Source organism: Dendronephthya gigantea, unplaced genomic scaffold, assembly GCF_004324835.1.
Source record: "Dendronephthya gigantea isolate DGI-Jeju-01 unplaced genomic scaffold, DenGig_1.0 000886F, whole genome shotgun sequence".
Lineage (NCBI taxonomy): Eukaryota > Metazoa > Cnidaria > Anthozoa > Malacalcyonacea > Nephtheidae > Dendronephthya > Dendronephthya gigantea.
Window position 1 is genome coordinate 4,300 of NW_021163896.1, and position 15,192 is coordinate 19,491.

Sequence of the window (15,192 nt, forward strand, 5' to 3'; positions counted from 1 at the left end):
CACAGTAAGAGGAATATTGCATTTTTGTCCTATTTTATATAAATGTTTACAGTGTTACCTTGTATCTTTGAATTTATCCACTGGATAGTGGATTTAAACCACCTCCGGACCTTGGATAAATTTATCCGGTAGATAGCGATTTTTATCCTCTGGATAAAGTTATACAAGCTTCGTGCAACCCAAATCACACGCTGGATAAAACTTATCCGTTGGATAGTGAGTTATCCGTTGGATAGCGACTTATCCACCTTTCGAACAACCGGCCCCTGTTCTTTTATTTATCGGAATAACTAGTGATGTGATCTTACATGAAGCATTTTCAGTCATGCTGCTAAATTGTCGTGCTGGCTACGCCACTGAGTATTTTATTTGCTCGCAGAGCCTCGTCTGCTGAACGTGACCGTCGGCCAGTCTTCACCATGTACGGTGACAGTTATTTTCTGCCTTTTAACTTGCCGACATGCAATGTTTCATTCCACGGTGAGTTTTCAACTTTACTGAAGGCGCTACAATACAATATGCAATTTTCCTTACAACTTGCAATGCAATTATAACTCCGAAGGATGTTAATTTGTAAAGAGTGTTCGAAATACTAAGGAAACGTTAGCAGATCGTAATAGATGTTCGTATTTGACAACTTTAGATGCCTCAGGAGTAGAATGGTTTTGCAATTTGCAAGGAAAGTTGCGTAGTGTAACAGCGCCTTGAGATTGTTTCGGAAAGCTAGTTAAATTTCGATGTAACTTGCAAACATGTAATGTTTCATTGCAATTGCGAGTTGAAAATAAGGGTCATTGGACGGAAGAACGGGACAAGTATCGTAGTTTTCAACATACCTTTTATAAGGGCGGAGACATTGATCTTCCATCCACGGTCGGTTTTATCATTTTTTCTGCTTTTTCTATCATTTCTTTATCCTACAAAAGACAAAAACCTTGTTAAATCGTGGATCAATCTAACACTTTTAAAAGCTTTCTCTCCTAACTGAACTAATTTTATTTATACCGTATAGTTCTATCAGTTCTAAATTGTCCTTCATGGAGGTCCAGTAGGGGTCATCCCGTATTGATGCAGTGTTACTACAGGAGGAAACCTGAACTAAACTGACTTTATTTATGCTGGATAGCTGTATCAGTTCTAAACTTCAACCAAACTAATTCTAACAATTCGAAAAAGCTGGGACTTCAGACGAAAAAGGTCAGCCGATTTTGAAAAATCTTAGATGCGGGGTGTTATAAGGCGGTTAGTAATTTCATCATCACCTTCATCCAAGGATGTTCCAGAGCTTCTGAAACCGTGATGCATTTTCTGTGACCAACAGTAAGCAGTTTTGTTATAAGATCCTTAGCTTCACTGCTAACATTCTTCCAGAGGTTGTTCGGAAATTTATACGACCCTTCTTTGACTTGTTTCTCCAATGGGTTATTTGCCTGCTTTGAAAATAAAGAAGATCCGGAAAGTCTAAAAGACGTTAACTTTTCATTGACGTACTCCAATTTTGAAATGAGGTTAAGCTACCTCCAGCTTCATTACAAATCGTGTTCACTACGTGAATTTGAGTAAACTGAAGTATATGGCATACCAAACATATAGTATAACTCCCAGGCTCCAGCAGTCACACGATTTCTTGTAGGATCGTTCTTCAGGCTACGGGATTAACATTTTGGTAGCGAGGTAACTTGGTGTACCACAGAGTGTTTCCATATAGGAATTCTGATCTAAAAAATTAATTGTTATCATTGAGATCTGTAACAATGAGAAATAACTGAACCTAAAACGTTTGCAGAATGCGCTCTGCTTTCGTAAAACGAAATCACGGACAAAACTCGGAATTGAGATTATAGTGACTTCCAGGATTTCTGGCAATGGTCACATCGAATGGTTTCTTCAAAGACAATTTAAAGGGCAATTTAAACACAAGTTCAATACACAACCGACACACACCTTTATAAGCGTTTCATCATACGAGGAACACAATAAAACATTTTCTGGCTAAAGAAGAAAAAGTTAAATTATGGTCGTTAAAGTTTAGGATATAAAGACAGTAGTGATAAATAAATTAGGGCGTGCTTACCTTCCAATCCCTGTTAGTGATGCCATTTTCATGTAAATGCTAAAAATACGAAACAGTATGAATAAAGTTAGTTTAGTTCAGGCTTCTGCAGTAACACTGGATCAATAACAGATGATCCTTAGCTTGGTGTCATTAAAAGCTCCAATCTCTTCGTGATATTTTCCATAAACTTTAGTCATCGCCTGTGAATGAAATATTCCAATTTGTTTAATTCATTCTTCGAAGGCTACACATGGCTACATTCGCGCTAAACGACATCCTCACCTGAAGGCACATTGCTTTCATAGTTGGTTTAGTTGTCAATAGGAATCAGTGATACAGATCGTTAGACAACTCGAGCCTGAAAACAAAATAGAAAAGTCGATCGAATCTTGAATGGTTTCATCCATGATTCTATACTTCTCTACTACATTCTGCAGGACAAATAACATTGCGTGAACTGTGCAGCAATATAGAGAATAGGGGGAAGCCAGACAGAAAAGCACATGGAAAGTAGTTTGAATATTTGCAAACCCTGATAGATAAATGTCGTGGACTCACACATTTGTTATCGGCGTCTCCTCGTCGTTTTGTTCCAACAAGACTCTCAAATAATAGTCACCTGATAGCAGAGATACGTTACTGAGTTTGATTCCTATCGAGGAATAAGGGGGGGACGCTTTATGAAGAACTGTTAAAAAGCTAGAGCAGTTAGGCTTATCACTAATCTTTTTCAGTTCATCAGCTAATCATTCATACAGGACTTCAAACTAAAGGTGATTCCAAAAGACAACGTAGTTTCCACTCAGATCTTTTTCCATTGCAAATGCGTGCAAATCAGATTCGAGTGCCCCAGAAGTTCCTCTCGCGTCTGTCACATTGAAAACATAAGAAATTGTTTCATACTCTTTTACGAGAACAGTTTAGAGAAAGAGGTCAGGACTATTGAATTTGTCTTGTTATACTCATAGCGACAGGAAATCCTCCATTACATTTCCATTTCCTATATTTTCAACGGAAACTAACCTTAACTTCGAGACTCACCTTGTAATTCCAAATCAGGTTGTACGCTGTCCGAAAATATCATTGCTTTTTCATCTTTCAAACGACTAGAACATTTTCCCATTTTCTTAATATGAACACTTACTTTAATAAAAAAACTGGATTTAAATTCTCACATCTTTCCTAGATTTGAATCCTATTTTTGTCCTCCAATGTGAGAGATATCCTTCAAGTTGATTCCTCAACGTTCCCCTCGTTTTTCCAGAGCTCTAAGACACAAGTATAGCACGTGAAATAACAGGCTTATACGTACATGCAAGCATGCATTATGAAATTTTGGAACACGATTGTTGATTTAAAACGTACTTCTGCAAGCTTTACATTGTCACGAATTGATAAACGATCTTCTTCAGTCTCTGGTGGCTGAAGGAAAGATAAAAACTTTCCAACAAAATTGTTTCTTTACAAAAAGGTTTTACACTTCTGAATGAATTACCATTTAATTATTTCGTCAGTGGGGCAGTTGGCACAGTTTAAGGATGAATGATGGAGTTTAGTTACCAAAGCAGTTGATACCACTTAGTCATGAATACGATTGGTTAGTCAGAATCACCTCAATGGGTTTATGTAAATAATGGCCCTCGCAAAAAAGTTTTCAAAGATTTCTTACTTCGTCAGGGCTTTCAAGGTAATAGAGCAAACCAGCAGGCTGTGAAAATCGTATTCAAATTTATTACATAATTGTTTATGAACCAAAAATTATGAACAGGAAATCTCGCATTTAAACTTTCTTGTATATTTTAGACATTAAAAACTATAACTACTTTAATACGAACATTATTCTCGCAAGTAATGCCATTGCTGTTGGATGATGCTATGCCAACAATAATGATTATAAATTACTTATGGAGTATGCTTGTTAGTCTCAATTGAACTATTTACAGATGGCTAGTATATAGAGGATTATAAAATCACAAGTTTTAAGATGAATCTGAGAATGTTGCTAAAATACAACTCAGGTCCTGCGGATGGAATAGAGGCTATACCTCTGCAACAATTTGTTAATTTATCACACTAATTCGCACCTGTTCAATAGCGAACGTCTATCAGTGCTTTGCGTAAACATGGCCATGCGTAAGCGTTTTGGTAGAGCGCCCTCGGCAAGCGCCAGAACTTGTATTTTTGCCGCGGTTTCTTCATCAGCTTCCTAAAGTGAAGTTCTAACTAAATATTAACAGATGATTTTAGGCACTTCACACGATGCAGGAATATTCTTGAGGTTTTAAAGGGTCTTAATTTCGAGTGGTATTATACGCACTTCAAATTCAAGCAGGGAACAGTTGATGGAAAAATGAGTCAACTGTACGTCCTCAGTGACAAGAGCATTGCACCGGCATCGCAAAAGCGTAGGTTCGATTCCTGCCGGAGGATCTATAGTTCACTCATTTTTCCGTCATCTGTTCCTGGCTTGATTTGAAGTGTGTATAATACCTCTCAAAATTAAGACCCTTTAAAACCTCTTAAATATCAACTGAACTAATATGTACATTCATCACGGCTAAAAAAATGCAGAGCGTTATAAATGACGTTCGTCAAAGGCAGAAAATTCTCAATGGATGAATGAATGAATAAAACGTACCTCGATTATCGCCTTCAGAACCATGCCAGCACCTTTCACAATTGTTGTCGACGGATGCTGAAATTGTTGAGGAACGAATTCAAAACCACGATTGGTAAGAACCATTAGCGGGGCAATAGTAAAACATACATAAGCGAAGAAATGGTAAAATTGGTACTATTATTTAGTTTTGTCGTAAACCTACCTGGAACAATCGATAAATGCAATGACCCATTTCTAGACAAACAAATAACAGACTTCATGAGTTGCTCCTATGCATGGGTCAAGCTAGTGGACGTGGTAAACTTCACCAAAAAGGTAAAGAGAGAAAGGCTATTTAATCAACTCTCAACCTCAGTCAAAGAGCCATAAACTACCAAGAAGACAAGTTGAATGAAAAGTTCCTCAAATTTCTTTGTAGCATACCTGCAACTTTCTCCAGTAATTTCCCAAACTGTTCATCATCTGTTGTCTCACTAAGAGGAATATGCAATAGTCGATTTATTGTAACAGACTACATGAGTTGATTCAAAATATTGGAAGCAATCACACCTTACTATTAGTTTAACATGAATGTTCAACTTCACCCCCGTATTATTTTAATATATTGCAAAGCAACTAGAACAAACCTGTAAGGAGGACACAGAGCAAACGTCAGAAAATCAAGCAATCCACTTATAACTAAAACCCCAGTAGAACGAATATAGAAGAAAAGTTTTCATGGTTAATCTATTTCTTGTGTTTAGTTAGAAAGGTAGTTCAAATTAGAAAGGCAGTTGCTACGAATCACTTGCTGGGTTTTGCAAGGGAATTTCTCTTCCAAAACAAAGCTATATACATACAAGAGGGATGGAAAAATAAAATGCAAGGGTTCAGCATAGATTATAGGCAACCAACACCGCACATCTTACAACATTTATCGTGAGAATTTCCAACAAACTGCTTAGAAATTTTTCAGAGGATAACAAAGAGCTTTTGTTTATCTGTTCTTGTCGAATGTCATAGTTATCGTGCGTTGGCTATATAAAAAAACAGAATTGGTTTCGATAAAATTGGATCCTGTTAACATTCAGATTTCAAAGTTGGCTGAGTTTATGTGGATTGCAAGTTAAAGGGGTAACACTAATGACAGTGACAGATTTGGCAACATATTACCAGGAAATTCATCGTTAAAGTGTTGGCGCTTTCCTTTATACGGAAAAAACGGCCAGACCGGTCCTATTGTTGATCTCGGTACAGACAGATTACTGGTATTTTAGAGTGTTTCAAGAACTCTGCGTTCAAGTATATCGTTACTTGCATCTGTCTAGCTCGGAAATTTCGCAACTATATTCTTAACGAAATACTCTATTTTAAATTTAAATATGACCGGTCTGACCATTTTGGCCGCTTAAAGGAAAGCCCTCTCTTTACCTGCATCAGAGCACACAGTATGTCGACAGCGGCGTGAGTCACGGCTTCATTATTCCTCTTCAAAGCTTTCACAGTTTTCACACCAACCTTCTCATAGAAGCTGTAAAAACAAAACAGAAACACGGTCTAGAGAAAGTGAGCTGGTTGAGTAAACAGCGTGTGTTGTGGTTAAAGATAAACGTTTCTCACCTAGTGAGCGTTGTGAAACCTGCTTTGGATCCAACCTAATGTCTCAAAGCGTGAAACAGTGCTTCGAGATCTTTATCTGATATTTTGTTTTGGTCTCCTGCAAATAGACGAAACATTTTAACTATTTTATGTATATATTGAATACCTGTGAAGGTAATAGCAGTCAGAATATGTATATTTTAGGGGTGAACACTAAATATATTTATTGGCAAAGATATACAATACCTTCGTGAGCAATGAGCATTGTGATGGCATTAATGATAAGTCTTTCTTTATTCTCCGGGAAAAGTCCTTACAAAATATTTAAAATCGTTTGAAATATATATTGGAGTTTAAAAGACTTAATATTCCAGCCGTACTTCTGGCGAGAAAAATTCAAATCTACCATTTCATGGATTCGGACCCAGTCAACTCAGCAACCAGAGTTACCGCAGCGTAGTCCCTAGGCCTCTTAACGTTCCTTATACGCGGCGAGGCGGGAACTGAGAGGCCTAGAACAAAATGTTTTGTATTTTGGCTATTTTGTCCCCACTTTCTGTATTGAGGTCAGTTTACGATCCACGACGCGGTTAACTGGCCTTGTTCGACGTCGCTAGTCAAATATTTGCTTGAAATAACCTACGGGATATTAATTATACTGTCAGGACTTCGAAATATCCATACAAACGTTTCAATGTCATTTGCTGTCGACGCTATCGACTATCAAGTAAACTCGAGTCCGTGCGTACATGGTTATGATTATAATAAGCTTCAATCTGCCAATTTAAATTATTCTCGCTTCCTTTATAACGATTATTGTTGTAAATCTAGGTCAACTAATGCATACTAAAATAAGCAGAAAACTAACGTGCGTATGAAAAACACGTGAGTGGAAAACAGCCTTAATCCAGATTTTGACAGAACATTAAAACTCAGTAAAAATGCAATAATATTCTCTAACAGGATTTTGTCTGCAGAAAAGTACAAAATAAGAAATTGTCAACTTACGTCTTGGGTGACTGCATGAAGTAGACCGCTGTAGGAAATATTGCAGTTAAATCTCTACACATCTTCGGTTAAATTTCCTGCAAGGAACCAGTAATAAGACAATATAAGCTTTTGGAGATATTTCAAAAATTTAAAGTGAAATAAAAAGAGAAATATTTCACCTGGAGACGCAGCGAGGAATTTTAAATGACTGCTTTCTACTTCTTCGTCAACAACGTTATACAATGGACCCCAACGATAACCTTGAAAAATATATCATCTTAAAAAACAATTCTTCTTTTGCTGTATGTGATGTATTGGACTGACTAATAGGAATACCTGACGAGAAGTGTAATTGTTTGTGTGTTATATGAGATCCCATACGTCAGGAGGAGAATGAAATGAGGGTTCGTATTTACGGCAATCATAGCAGTGCGAGATTTTATCAGGAAAATTTTGACCATAATTTTCGCTCAATCATCTATGAAAAAGCGTACAGTACCGTCTCTTCGTTGGGGTCGTTTTTACACAAACATCTCCATTTCCACTGCCTCTAACCCCGTGTAGCTAACCAGCCAATGATATATCCCTAGATTGAGTGAAATACAAACATTCAGAACAAGAAATATTTTATATAGCTTCATACAAAATCTGCTTTTTTAAACTACCTGTCGGAAGACGAGTAATTTCTCAGCTGACCGCTTGTGTATTCCAGCCCGAACAACTGAGGATGGTCTCGATAGCTAATTATTGAAAATATCTGACAGAAAAAGAAGTTTTAAAACTATGATATACTATAATACACAAGTCTTAACCAAACGGTATATTCTGGAAAGTAACTGCAAAAATAAAACTATTTTAAGTCGGCTGGATACTTTTTTGCAATTGGACATGTTCAAAATGGAAACGTGAAATAAAAAAGATGATAAAAGCAGTAAACTTGAATCCAGGTCAGAAGACATGGAGTGTTTGGAGTGTTTGGAGTGTTTGGAATGTTTGTTTTTTTTCTTTCAAGGTCTGAGATGAACAATTACTGGAACTGACATGGAATGTCGCATGACTTACTGAGCTAAGGGGATGAAGGCTGACGATGTTGAACATATATTATAGTAATAATAGTTTATAGTTTATTATATATTATAGTAATAGAGTTGATGTTCGCGGGCATAAATGTGTTTTTGGCCCTCCTCGCGGAACACATTTTAACCCTCGCTACGCTCGGGCTAAAATGAGTTCGAAGTCGGGCCAAAAACACATTTATGACCGCGAACATCAACTCTATTGTTATATTATTATCACTATAACATACACATGAGTATATACAAAATTAGTAAAATACAATAATTAGTAAATAGATTTGAATAAATATAGTTCACCTGGTGCAAGGCACTTTTTAATGATAACTCCAAGCTTATACTTTCTGGATAATTTAATACATTCTATAGGGTTTAATGATCAATATAGGGATAAGTATCATAAAATTGTTTGGCTGTTGGGGTGTATAAACTATCAAAACTACAAAATTATATCCTGTCAAAATTTCGAATTCTAAAATAATGCCGGGTTTATGGTCATTTGAATTTGCTTGCTACTTTTATAATATGCAAAAAAGTAGACGGTAGACACTGATTTTAAGTTCAAATTTATAATATTTCGAAAATATATTATGCATTATTAATTATATAACATACCTTGAATAAATTTGAAGTTTTACATGATTCAAGAACATTTTCATTTGTATACCGAACTGTTTCGCCTTTGGATTTGATTCCGTTCATTAGTCAAAGTACACTTCAAGATGTCGGGCTTCCCTTCAAAATTGTCGAGGCCAGGGATATGACGGTGCTAGTGCTGTGTCCAGCCAGGTAAAAGGTATTTCTGAGAGAATATTAGAGAAAAACCCGAAGGCGTTGCATGTTCATTACTCCAGTCATCGTTTAAACCTTATTGTTGCCAAAGCGTGTTCAATTCTTCCAGTGAAAAATATTTGAGTCAGGCACAAAATATCGCCAGCTTTTTTATCAGTTTCCCTATCCGCTCACAGTATCTAAGTAAAAAGATGAAAGAGTTTGGTTTAACCCGTAACAAGCTCGCAAAGCCTTCCACGACACGATGGGTAGAACGAATAAGATCCCGCGATGGTTGTTTGGATGCATTCAAAGTTATCTACGAAACACTCAATTTTATGCAGTTTGGAGGATCGCAGGAAGGGCCATTTCCTAGATTAGCTAGTGACGCACAGTCTCATTTTCGCAACGTGGAGAAATTTGAATTTATGGCTGCTCTCATTATCACCCAACATGTTCTGGATCATACTTTGTCATTGACGGTCCAATTAAAGAAGAAAAAAAAATCGATATTGCGGAATCAATAAAACAGATTAATCTTTTAATGAAATGGCAAAACTACGTGCCTCTGTAGATTTATTCCACAATGAATACTACGAACAAGCTGTAGGAATTAGCTAATAACCTCGACGTGGCTGAGTGTTTTCCCCGGGTATGTAAAGCTCAAACAAAATGTGATAATAATCGTACCAGTACAGCAGGTGGTTACAACAGATTATTAAGAGTCGTGCATAGGCCACGTGATAACGAAACATTCTGAGCTCATCAATGAACAATTGTAAAGGTTTTATTGTAACTCATAGGAAAACCTAAGGATATATTTTGTAAAATCTATTATATTACGAGTGTCTTTTCCTAAGTCTACCGACCCCTGAATTCCCCACGCTATCGTCACCCTGTAATAAATAAGTAACGTTGCAAGTCCTCACCTTCAACCACAAGGATTAAATTACGTAATTCGAAGTGCAAAATTGAGATTACCGGTTTCTAAGTTTACCGGTTTATAATGCTCAGTATTTAATAATCCGTATAAGACCAATTTATCATTATTATTACTTGACTTACGGATTCATTAAGTTTATCCTCGTCTTAACTCAAAAAAGTTTTCAAAGGACTTGCATCCAGAAGGGATTTACCAGGAACAGGCTAAAATTAAACAGATGTTGAGATTAATGCACGATGATGATTCGTGATCTTAAAATTGCTACCTTTTGAAACTCTTCACGAGTTAATAAGCCTTGACTGTTCCCTGTGAAAGAAAAATAGGTAAATATAGTCATATTATAATATATATTTCCTCCATATTGCAAAGGTAATTTCGCTTGCCTTCAGTTTCTTCCTTGTGTAAAACAGTGTCTTTGGAATCTGGTACGACATCAATCTGAAACGATTGTAAAATGAAAAAGCTAGTCTAAATCAAAGATCTCTTTCTTTTCTGCTTCCCCTGCCAGTCATGTTAGTAGCAATATAAGGGATGGATAGTGAATGTTCTTGCACGAAATAAATTTCATGCAAAGCGAGTTTGAAGAGAAATTCTTACCATAAAAGCGCTTGGTCCATATCTCGGACTACGACTCAAATATCGAGTTCGTTGAACAAATGCCGAACCAAGATTCAACTTTTGACCGGAATCTTGTAATAAAATCGACGAGGGTGAAGATCTGCCGTGTTCTGTAAGCAGCATCTTTTGTTCTGCGCTGTCTAAAATGTTGGCAGATAATTTGTTCATTTCGTAAATGCGCGAACAATGGCCGATCTGTTTTAACATTACAAACCTGACTCCTTGAGTTCGGTTTTCTTCATTTCAACATCATCCCGGGTATCTTCAATATTAGTTTCCTCATCTTCTCTACACGATGCGAGGCGATCTTTGACAAGATCTACAATCAATGTACGCTGTCTGTGCTCTTGCTAAGAAGTTCTGTTGTAGTTTCAAGGCGTTTTCTGGCTCCTTCTTTAATGAGTTCGGCCGATAAATCATCTGAAATACAACAATATCAATTTGACATTCCGCCAACGGAATGCCCAACCGAAACATTGAACAGGTTTGACCCATCGTTGACCTTACCAAAGAGTTGTTTTGGAATTAAACTTTCATAAATCTCAGTCTTTCACACCGCTGGTCGTCACAAGATGTTTGAGTCACAAGATTTCTGTACTGAGCCTACGGTACCAGTGGGCTTTAAATCGCGGGTAAGAAGGTCAGATGCTTTGGTATCGAATTTTGTGTTTGGCACCTGGCTAGAATCATCTGCACGAGTTTTTCTATCAGTTGAAGAAGCCTGGAAATGACAAATACGTTCCTAAGAGCTTTCACTAGAAGAATATTAAAACTTGGTCGCTCTTGCAAATATATCTATTGAAAATTCAGCAAGCAATCCCCCTGGCAATAGAATGACATGTGGACTTACTTTCGTGATAAATGGCACGAATTGTTTTCTTAACAATAGCGGACAGTTGACAAACCAGGATGAAATGACATTATCAGCAAGAGCTACAGTGTATTGAGAGTATCTAAGGTGAAACATATCAGTTCGTTTATATTTTAATCATTTTGACAAAACCAATAATAAAAAGTTTCAGATGTTATCGCGTTGAGCCAACTTCGATGATTCTGTGTAAGGCAAACATATTCCAAAGACTTGTTTCAACTGGATCGCTGTGAAGTATTTGTAATAAGCACAAAGCTGTTACAATGCGATTTAAACGATTTAAAAGAATGTTACCAACTTTTCGCCGAATACGATTGTGTGTTTACACAACCTAGCTCTCTTTAGGGGGTACATTGATATTTTGTAACAGATTTCATAATTTACGTAACTTCAAGAAACATACCAGAGGGAAATTCTAGCAGTGGTATGGCAACTTGAGACGTTGGCGAAAGTTTAGTAAACTTTTCCAGATATTGTGGGAGCAGTCTAAGGACAGAAAATTTAGTAATTATTACTTAAAAAATCATATATTTGTGAAGGAGTATCTCGCATCACAAGAGACGTTACGTTTAGGCTGGAGTTTATTGAAAAACGTTTCTGTAAATTCACTGAGCACATTATCAAGGCACGATTTCAAATATCTCCAAAGAAATAAACTTCTAAAACGCTGCAACTACTTAAATCAACTTCATTCTTACAAAGTGCTAATGGAAATAAAAAAACGTCTCAAATTCCAGACTATTTTAGGTAGCCATACCTTGCCATAACTGAAGGCATTTCTAACATACATACGGTGAGACAAGATACGCTTAACGTCGCGAAATGAGCAACCAATACGCATCAGACAACACTAGACGAAATATACAACAACGTTTAAGCAAGAACAGACAACCGCTGAAAATAAAGTCACGCAGATTCTTACCTGTTCATCTTGACCAATAAAATGTGGTACGTACACAGCTCCGTTAATACCTGCACGTGTTACAATAAAATATCCAATTAAATCATTAGTATGGTATGATATAATTATGGTATGATATGCATGGTTATGGTATGGTATGATTTCGTTATGGTATGGTATGGTGTGATATTATTATGGTAAGATATGGTAATCGTATGGTATGATTTAGTTATGGTTAGTTATGGTATGATATGATTATATGATATGATTATATGATATGATTATATGATATGATTATATGATATGATTATATGATATGGTATGGTTATGGTATGGTTTTGGTATAATTATGGTAAGATATTATGATATATGCAAAAAACTGATTGATAAGAACCGTACTGGAAAAATTCTAGCGTACAAATGAGGTCGGCGCATATCGTTAGGAACACGAAATAATCCAGGAAGAAAATCGTAATTTGAAACCTGAATGCAAAGTAAAATTTTTAGTTCATGATTTTGGTGTGAAAAGTACACAACTTCACTTCCCTTCCCATTTTAGAGAAGACTGTAGATATTGAACGTAAATATTGCTTTCCAGAAAGTATCAAGTTTTTATCTTGCAGTGCCTCTGGAAAGTTCCTCAGAAGAACATCCAACACCTCCCATTCCAATTCCTAGAAAATGAAGAAAGTTGAACTTCAATCGAAACTTAATGCCAGATGATATATTATGATAGAAAAGTTTACCTGTTGTAAGCACACAAGAATAACATTCATCGCCTCGCTGTAAGGCAGTGAAACAATCCCGTTTGTCTTATCTTCTGCAGAACTAAAACAAAAATGAGAATGTATTACGCAAACAAGAAAAGGAATTTTGGAAGCAGAATACCTGACATACGTGGCACTATCGTCATTAACCAACATTTTCTTTCAGAACAAACAAAATACGAAGTGAATTAAACTTTTCTTTTGTCTTGCACAAGGCCTAGACGTTGTCAGCTCGCAGACTGAGGAAACATTGAAGAATCTTTAAGAAAACACAATGTGAGACATCATAGAAAAATCGCGAGAAATAGAATTGAATTTGCCTTACCGAAAGCCGTATTTCCGATGCACTATACGTCCGATAGCCATTGTCATAATGAGTTTTTATGTGGTACACTAATATATTGAATATTCGTTCGGCTCGTTCTTGAGGTTTACGAAACAATTTCATCTGCAAAAATAGAATGAAATTACTGAAAGAGAAGCAAGTGTGGCATTAAATTACACTTATTTTTGTTCACGAAAATAACTTCATCACAATGAACGAATATGTGTGGACAATCTCTGCATGTCCTTCATTACCTTGAACAAGCGTACTAATCCTAATACAGCCTCCTTGATGTCTTTCTATGCTGTTTCATCCTGAGGCTGCAGCAACAAAGACAAATTACAGTGATTAGATGTAATTTTATGTCTCTAGATGTTCCTACATATACCTTGCAGTCTCTATAATTACCTTACATGTTCTTTACATGACGGCTTAACGTATCGTTTGAGAGGATCAACTGGACAGTGGCAATCTGGAATTGATAAATGAAATATATATCCTTTTACTTCATTGATGCGTTTGCATTCACGACCCCCGTGTAAAACGATCCAATTTGCGGATATATAGTTAGGTTCAGGTCAGGAAGCTTTCACTGATAAGAAAGAGTTTTTTATTGAAGTACAGTATCAGCTCATCACGAATGAAGAGGGAAATTGGAGTGGAGAAATGAAACCGTCTGAAAATGATTGTATTGAGTACCTTCTCGATTATATGCAAAACATCGCAAACTTTCGGTGAATCAGAGGATTCAATAACATCGACCAGAAGCTGGACAGCTCGGATCCGCACAGAAATATCCCGATCTTTGACAATGTGGTCTAAATGTGGCAACACTGAATTCTCAAGTATTTCTTCCTGTAAAAAACAAGGAGTTATAAAACTAGAAAAAGATTCATAATATCGCTAATGTCTAGAAAAATGGACTAAAATTTATTCAAAGTACTAAAATTTTATACCTCATATAGTGGAGATAACGTTCCTAATATGTTACAAAGCACATTTAGAGCTTTAATTCGGTTGGCCGTCCTCTCTTCACATCTAAAAAAAAATTCCCATTAGGATAAGACTGAGGCTACATAGAAATACATCACGAACTTAAACAAAAATCAACATACCAAATATTACATTTTTACATAACAAAATATAAAGAAAAAAGAAGACCACAGTTGAAGTATTTCTCCACCAAATCTTTAATATTTTCAAACCAGTTTTCGCAGTAAGGATGAAGAGACTGGGAACGATGAGAAACCAGGAGAATAACTGAGGATTACTGCAAACAACGACATTTCATTTAGCTGCAAACAACGACATTTTATTTAGCTAAGTGGATTCCGTTAGATTTCATATATTTTATTAATTTTGTCCTCAAAGAAAGTCATAAAATTGTTAGCTAGATTCTCATCAGATTGGCACACAGATATTGAGAATCAGGGGTATAATGTAGTAACTTTCCAACGGTTTTAAATAATTTCTTTTGGTCACTCCCATTATCTCTAACAATTTCAGAATAATAACGAGTACGACTTTCTATAATAGCTCACTGACACGGCGACATTGCTGACTGTATTTTAGACGATCACAGGATTGTCTTGACTTACGCCATACCCGCTCGAGTTTCCTTCTGATACGTTTGATACGTCCATATTGATTGCTTTAATTTTACGTGACTCCACGACCCT

At 36.4% G+C, this 15,192-nt stretch overlaps 1 protein-coding gene and 3 long non-coding RNA genes across 7 annotated transcripts; all 4 read right to left on the bottom strand.

Annotated features, from left to right (window-relative positions):
• Window positions 1-704: 704 nt before the first annotated feature.
• LOC114544632 (calcium/calmodulin-dependent protein kinase type II delta chain-like) lies at window positions 705-2,105 on the bottom strand. Of its 4 annotated transcripts, none has more exons than XR_003690482.1 (5): window positions 2,075-2,105; window positions 1,945-1,992; window positions 1,583-1,718; window positions 1,263-1,430; window positions 705-917 (listed from the first exon to the last, which is right to left on the bottom strand). XR_003690482.1 is itself a non-coding variant. In XM_028563215.1 (3 exons), exons 1-3 carry the CDS (start codon window positions 1,528-1,530, stop codon window positions 840-842), a joined length of 258 nt encoding a protein of 85 aa, XP_028419016.1. In that variant the 5' UTR covers window positions 1,531-1,592; the 3' UTR covers window positions 705-839. The 4 variants fall into 4 exon arrangements, 2 of the variants coding, with proteins under 2 accessions (XP_028419016.1, XP_028419015.1); XR_003690481.1 differs by having other exon boundaries at window positions 1,263-1,433; XM_028563215.1 differs by lacking the exons at window positions 1,945-1,992; window positions 2,075-2,105 and having other exon boundaries at window positions 1,519-1,592.
• A 107-nt stretch (window positions 2,106-2,212) lies between these two features.
• Window positions 2,213-2,654, bottom strand: LOC114544635. The gene is made up of 3 exons (XR_003690485.1): window positions 2,615-2,654; window positions 2,339-2,414; window positions 2,213-2,256 (listed from the first exon to the last, which is right to left on the bottom strand). It is a non-coding gene; the product is annotated as an uncharacterized LOC114544635 (long non-coding RNA).
• Window positions 2,655-7,462: 4,808 nt separating this feature from the next.
• Window positions 7,463-7,951, bottom strand: LOC114544633. The gene is made up of 3 exons (XR_003690483.1): window positions 7,910-7,951; window positions 7,744-7,830; window positions 7,463-7,504 (listed from the first exon to the last, which is right to left on the bottom strand). It is a non-coding gene; the product is annotated as an uncharacterized LOC114544633 (long non-coding RNA).
• Window positions 7,952-7,961: 10 nt separating this feature from the next.
• LOC114544634 lies at window positions 7,962-9,139 on the bottom strand. The gene is made up of 3 exons (XR_003690484.1): window positions 8,933-9,139; window positions 8,618-8,680; window positions 7,962-8,001 (listed from the first exon to the last, which is right to left on the bottom strand). It is a non-coding gene; the product is annotated as an uncharacterized LOC114544634 (long non-coding RNA).
• Window positions 9,140-15,192: the final 6,053 nt, after the last annotated feature.